Below are 7119 nucleotides of genomic sequence, written 5' to 3'. Positions count from 1 at the left end.
ATGAAGCTGTATGAGCAAGATATCAACCTGATTCTCCGAACTCACATGAGTGTAGTGTCGGATCGTATTGCCATGTTAGGCTCTTTGAATTTTTGTGAACATTATCATAATGTATTCGATATGGTAGAGACATGGCTATGTGAAAATAAGACAATTTTATCCCGTACACAAATAATGAGTGGATTTTGTCGAGCACCACCCGTAGGCAGTATGTATGCAAATACCTTACGGGAATCATTATTTTATTATAGTAATCAAATATTGTTAGCTTTGTTAAATAAATAATACAATGAACTTTGCTTTTTTTACGTGAAATCTTTCAAAAATAAAACACATACATATTGGGATATAAGTATAATGGAATAAAATAAATGCGTATATACATTGAATACCATAAGAAAAAATGAATGAATGTGTATAAATTGAAATATATACACGAATATACATGGAAACATATGAAAGGCAACATGGTTACATTTATAAAAATGAAGAATAGGTACTACTGCAGAAATAAAAAAAATGGAAGCGTACATCTCAAACAAAAAAATCATTCCATCAAGCTATAATGTCTCCATGGAAGCGTGTCAAACGAACCTGGGAAATTGTTTCGCTTATCATTGTGAAGACTCAACCTAATTTTACTTTGTTCAATGCTAAACACATCATGGGCGTAGGTACGGATTGTTTGCTGGGTTACGGTTTTTTTTTTTCAAACAATCAATATAATCATCGAACGTGATGTTATTCTTCACAACGCATTTTTTGACTCCTATTGACTTTTTTGTTATGCCAAAATTTTCCAACTCCCGATCCAATTGTTCTTTACTATAACCTCTCCTTATTGAACGCTTCATCATCAGTTATATTCAATTTATAAGTGTACATTTTGAACCGTAAGCCGACAAAATGAGTTATGATTTTCCCATTTGCTTCATCCTTCATCAGACCTATGACTTTTTTGTTCACTGGCGGTATCTTATAAAAATTATCTGGAATATAGTCAGATGTGTCGAATTTTTCCAAATTTGGTAGAAGTAAGTTGCGGTAAACGTCGTCACAGGAAATTTCGTATATAAAAGAGTCAGCGTCGGTATACATTAACTTGCAATTTGCCACTCTCAACTTTGGTAACATAAAATTATAGTGAAAATCATACATAACGATTTTGGATGAATCCAGAATAGTCATACCAACATATAGAGGTTTATTGAATATGAATTCAGCCTTTGTCATCTCGACGGCTACCAGGTTCTCATCGAAAACTGTTCGTTGGTAAAATCGGAGAGATGCAACCAAATTTTTCACGCCATAATGGCCTTCATATTTTCGCACCAATTTGACAATGCGGTGGTTTCGGATATTCTCCATCGTTTTGCCAGAGAAGGCGTTAATCTAGTTTTCGCAAGTCTTTTTCGAAAGAACTCGTAGCTGCGATCCTAAGACGAGTATTCAACTCGATATAGGGTCGCAGCCAAGCCGATTGTTTGAATTTGAACACTTTATGTATTTTTGCCAATCTGAATCCGTGTTCTAGAGCCTGTTTCAAATTCCGTTAATGTAGTGTATAAGTCTCTTTTTTTTTGTAATGTCGTCATCAATTTTGGTAATTTTGAGTTGGGTGGGACGCGGTGTTCTGGGCAAAACGGAAAGTCTTCATGTAGGTCGTGTATTGTGTCGGTATATACCCGTCAGGATTGTAGTCAGGTATTTGTGTCACGTCAATGTTGATGTCGACCACCCAAGTAAAGTCGTCATGCGGTAGGAGCTCGCACATGGCTTTCCCATACAAGTTATTTACATCTAGATAAAGTTGGTATTTAGACGGTTTCGTAGGTTCATAATTTGCCATATATTTATTGTTAGCTTCACTGTATCTATTGGAGCATACCGATATTCCTCCCCTTATAGCGTTTTCTACAAACATTAGAATATCTACATTCTTAAGACGCGTAATTTGCAACCGGTATTTTGAGCATACAATCCCTCGTATAGCCCGGCAAAGTAAAATACCACGAAGGATCTAGAGAATATGTTTGTGTGGATAGTTCTCGAAAATTCTCGAAAACGTCTGCAAGCAGTAGAATATTGGTTTTCATATACAAGTCGCTATATTCTCCAAGCGTTTTAATGTCGAATTTTCGCCAAACGTTTTCAGCGTGAGTATAGTCATGGTCCGAAATGTTGGTATCATTCAATTTATTGTGGAAATTTTTCTTGGTTGGTAGTTCAGTTTCTTCTAGTCTGTCTAAATTTTCAATATAATCATAGGGAAATACACCCTTTTTAATGAGCAACATGAATTTATCTCCTTCCAAATAGCCGAATTCTTTTTTCAAGATTTCAAGTTTTTTAACTTCCAAATTTGATACGAGAGTATCGAGACCTGCTCCCAAAAATCGAAATGAATCTATGAATCTGAATTTAATATCAGTCTTGTCATCAGAGGAGGTGAAGGAAATGTACTTTTCCCTATTGATGGGAAGTACGCTCGCGCATCCTCGCTTGGAAATATCTCTGATGATAAAATAACTATCGTAGTCTGACAAGTTATGGAATGTGATGGGAACTAAAAATTGTTTTTTGAAGGTCAAATTACATGGAGCTTGATGGGCGAATCCCCCAAACTGACCTGTGAGGTGACAGTGATCGTGTACGATAACGTCTTTTTTGGTAAAGGGTTTCTCACAAATTAAACATGTACTTGCACCAATAGTATTTGGAGACACTATCATGGGTATGATATTTTCAATTTTAGATGAAACAAATCTTGCAATTTCATTCATTCCACCAACGAACCAGTTCATGCAATCTAGGTCTCAATAGCTATTGAAGCGAGAAAGGTTGTCATCATAGGAACATTTTAGGTAGTACCCTGCACTATAGACCTTATGTCGTTGGTATTTTGATGTAGTATTCGAAATTTGAACGTTACATTTTTCCAGTAGCGACTGAAAATCTGCGTAAACTATAAAAGGGCATTTCTGTTTATATACATGATTAAGGATTTCAGCAAAGTTATATGATGGAAATGTAATTTTGCAATCGTTAATGTTGACACAAATGACGCTGTTCTTCCAATTTCTGCTGACTTGAAAAATAATTCAGACACCTGTCACAGAACCATTTCTTATTATGATTCCTATTCAATTGACTAGGCAATAACCTAGACATGTCTTTTATTCAACAGTTATGGTATTTTATATTAACATCTTCATCATCTACAGGTGGAGCTCCATAATCGTTCAATTTTGGCAAATAGATGTTTTGAATCAGAAGCAAATTTACATGATGGTTCAGTTTATGTTTGGTTAATCGTGAAGGTGCCACAATTGTTCAATTCCAAAGCATAAACAGTGATGGAAACATTATTCAACTTTTCAAATTTGGAAATTTCGTGTAAAGGCATGAGTACGTCAAGATCTTGTGAATGAGGATATGAGGAAGTTCGTGTTACGTTTTCTTTTGCTGGGAAAAGAGCACATTTCGTCATTGTTTGATACATTAATGCAGGTCCGTCTTTTCAGAATTTGTTCAGGTAACCTGATGGATGAAGAGCCGTTTCCCACCTCATATTTATTTATCGCTATCTCAAATGGAATAATGTTACTCAAAGCCCATCCCCTGTCTTTTTCCTGAAATTCGCTCAATTTATTCATAATTGAATCAACAACATTCATTTTGAACCACTTCTCTAAATCCGTTCCTGCATCCACGATGGTATTAGATGTACTGAAATACTTGCGGTCAACTATCTCAGATTCGTTTGATTTTTTCAAAAAATCACCAGAAAGTGTGCAATTAATTTTTAGCAAGGACATTTTTTTTTAATTTTGGGAATTTCATTTTGTAGCAGTCTAAATGAGCCTTCGAAAAAATTGTTGGTGTCCTTATGTCTCAAATTCAAAACGAGTCTTGTTTGAATTCTAGATTCAAAAATTGAATTTGCTAATATTCACTTCACCGAACGCTTCCAACCAGAACCAGCATGATCTTTATCCATTTTCTTGATGAAAAATCTCATTCGTTTGAGTTCCCCAATTTTTGTTTGGATTTTACGCTTCGTTCCCATTGAGAATTTGAATTTTTTCAATGCTCGCGTGCATTTTTGAATATGAGTTCTAATAAATTTCAATGCGAAACTGGCTAATTGGAATAGTTTTTTTAAATTTCTAAATAGTCGCATCAATTTTACTTATCGTATTTCTGAAATTTTCCATTTTTCAAATAAATGTAACTCTCCAAAAGGGCTGTTGTAATAGAGTGTGGCGAGGTGTGAAGCGTGAGGCTATTATAGACTGATGTTATGATGGAATCTGGGCTGATAATGCTGCTACGGTATACAACTTGCTGACAGATAACTATGATGTCTTGAGGTGCGTTGGGGAGACTGACAATCTTCTAAAATCAAGAGAAAATACTAATTATTTTGAGATAACGTGAAGGATTTTTTTTATTTGAATAGTTTTTTATGAATAACTCACCCTCACGATCTCAAATGAAGCAGATGGATTCGTTCTTACAATTTCCAAGAATATCTGAATATCACCGAATGGGTAGGAACACGACTCGATTCTCAAATTTCATAATAACGGTTTCTTTGGTTCTCACAATTTCGGCTTTCAATATTTTATGAGACTCTACCGACCAGATCCTGCAGCTTCTCAACAGACTTGGCGGCGTTTTCTAAGATAGAAAATGAGTTTAGAGTATTGGAAGAAAAAATTAAGAAATTTCTTAGTCAGCTATATTATATTTCGTGAATAAACACGTTGAATTTATAAACGTTCAAACTAATATTACATTTGAGGTAGGTAATTCTTGGAAAACTCGGTATGGAATATTGAAATTTGTTTTAGAAGTTGAAATATAAACTTGTGAGATGAAAAAGCAAAGAGAATACTCAAATTTTTGATAGTTAAATATACGCACAAACTATAAATAGATACACACAAAGTACTAAGGGCACAATTGACTGCACATATTGATGTAATGAAACTGAGGCTCGCTGTTGATATTTTTAATAAATATCTAGTTCCACTTCCTGTATGCCGTTCATATAAAACATTTTTCCCGATGAGCACAAACCGTTTCTGTTTATCAATTTGACCTTTCATCCATTGCGGTCAATTGATAAGCAAACAATCATTTGATATCGAATTATTTATTTTATTAAATGAAATTCATGAATATTTCAGTGTTTTATTCAAATATAGAATAAACATATAAAATATATTTTCATTAAGAATCAATGAGAGCAGTAAAAAAATTCCATGCAGAAGAACCATTTTGTTGAGGATGAATTTGCCGCAACGGATATGTTGTTGTTTGAGGTAGCTTGCGTGTTTCTAAGATCCAAATGCTCAAATTGTTGAATTCTCTAACAACGTTTCCTTTGTCTTCATAAAATTTGATATCTTTGGAGAGTTCTCGCTCTCGTCTGCCCAAATCTTCGAGGAGCTGTCCGTACGAAATTGCCTTACTAACAGAATTAGTTTAGAAAAGCGGGAAAGCGGCGCTTCTCGTTTTGTTAAAAATAACACAGTCATCGTGGGGTATACGCCGTCATGTATCACACATCGTCATTGGTGTTTAAAATCTGTTCAAAATCTGTTTTTCCGTTAATCAGCTATCGCCCCCAAACGAACGACAAGTCTCAGAAGTTGAGAAACTTGTGCGAGCTAAGGATTCACGAGATCTTACCTTCTAACGTGTGATTCCTAACACGGTGTGTCAACACTAATTTTAAAAAATGCCAGCCATTGTTTTTTACCTCTCTTACTGACGAACGGCCAACGACGTACATTTGTATACGTCTGTATACGTCTCGATCAGGTCTCAAACAGGTCTCCATCAGGTCTTGAACAGGTCTCGAGTAGGTCTTGAACAGGACTGGAACAGGTATTGATCGACTTCGATTTAGCAGCTTGAGGCGTCAGTCTCCAGTTACCGTACAATTTTTTTCATAGACGAGACACCCTGTATAAACGATGTATTTCAAGACACTCTGTAGATGGTTAGCGAAACGCGATCTACGGTGGTGGCCGTCATTGTTTCTTCTAAATCAACGATCATGTTGGAGACTACCTGGTATATTGCATTTTTGGGATATATTTCTACTCTTTGAAACGGATCAGCTCCGTCTACTACTACCAAATACTTCACAACGAATAACATGTGGGCAAGGGTAGACTGGCCTCTAGGCTAGGCTGGCCTCTATCTAAACACGTGTGCCTTTTTAGCAAAAAACACCCTCTCTATTCTTCACACCAAAGGGGTTATCTAGACTCATTTGCCACTTCTTCGGCCACTCCTTCTAATATACACCAACAGGATTGCTGAAGAAGTTACGTCATTCCATTGTCTTCTCTCTCTCTCTCTCTCTCTCTCTGTCTTCGTTGTCGACGACCACACTCTTCTGGTCATTGATGATCTACAAGAACTAACAGGGGTGGACAAGAACTTACGTCATTCCATTGTTCTCGGTGGTACATTTGAGCCTTTCTTTGCAACACTTCACGTACCTACGTCATCCCTATACCTAAGGGTGGAAAGAACTCGATGATTGAGGGAAGTGGTTAGATAACCAGCAATTATGTAAATCTCGCATCTTTTTTTTTGGACATCCGTTACATCTTTCCTACCTTTGAAACAGCAATTATGTAAACAAAGTGCGACCTCGAAGGTCTCATACGATGATTATTCCAATCGAAACCTCGAAAATGCAACAAAATTAGAAATTATGTTAATAAATTGCGACCTCAAACATGACATTGATTTCCAAGACGCCATAATCGGATCTCTCTCTTACACATTGAATGACATATCTCTAATCCCAGACGAACCTTATATATCTAATCTTAAGTTGTAGGTACTCAGCGACTTCGTAGGTGGAACGCTGAAATTCAAGTGATCACACGTCCAAGTGATCACACCAGAGATTTTCTATACATCTAAGGACAGATCTCTAAACTCCCCATTACATTACTCCTTCTTTTGACAAGTGACAATTTGATTGATGCTGATGTTTCATTTCTATTTCAGTTTAAATCTGAAAGTGCTTGCAAACGAATTCCAGTTTTTATGTAAATGAAATGATTGATATTAAAAGAGGCTCGTTCA

The 7119-nt window shown here is 36.0% G+C and overlaps 1 protein-coding gene across 1 annotated transcript; it reads right to left on the bottom strand.

Annotated features, from left to right (window-relative positions):
• Positions 1–339: 339 nt before the first annotated feature.
• Positions 340–4700, bottom strand: LOC111508871 (uncharacterized). Its single transcript, XM_074179035.1, has 2 exons — positions 4482–4700; positions 340–4398 (listed from the first exon to the last, which is right to left on the bottom strand). Exon 2 carries the CDS (start codon positions 2802–2804, stop codon positions 1941–1943), a length of 864 nt encoding a protein of 287 aa, XP_074035136.1. The 5' UTR covers positions 2805–4398; positions 4482–4700; the 3' UTR covers positions 340–1940.
• Between the last annotated feature and the right edge of the window lie 2419 nt (positions 4701–7119).

This window comes from Leptinotarsa decemlineata, unplaced genomic scaffold, assembly GCF_025532065.1.
Source record: "Leptinotarsa decemlineata unplaced genomic scaffold, Ldec_3_MD MMD2_tig00004307_RagTag_RagTag, whole genome shotgun sequence".
Lineage (NCBI taxonomy): Eukaryota > Metazoa > Arthropoda > Insecta > Coleoptera > Chrysomelidae > Leptinotarsa > Leptinotarsa decemlineata.
This window is presented reverse-complemented; position numbering and strand designations above follow the sequence as displayed.

Bases quoted from the DNA above. Each gene is read 5' to 3' on its own strand.
- LOC111508871 (XM_074179035.1), bottom strand. From the start codon at position 2,804: ATGAACTGGTTCGTTGGTGGAATGAATGAAATTGCAAGATTTGTTTCA.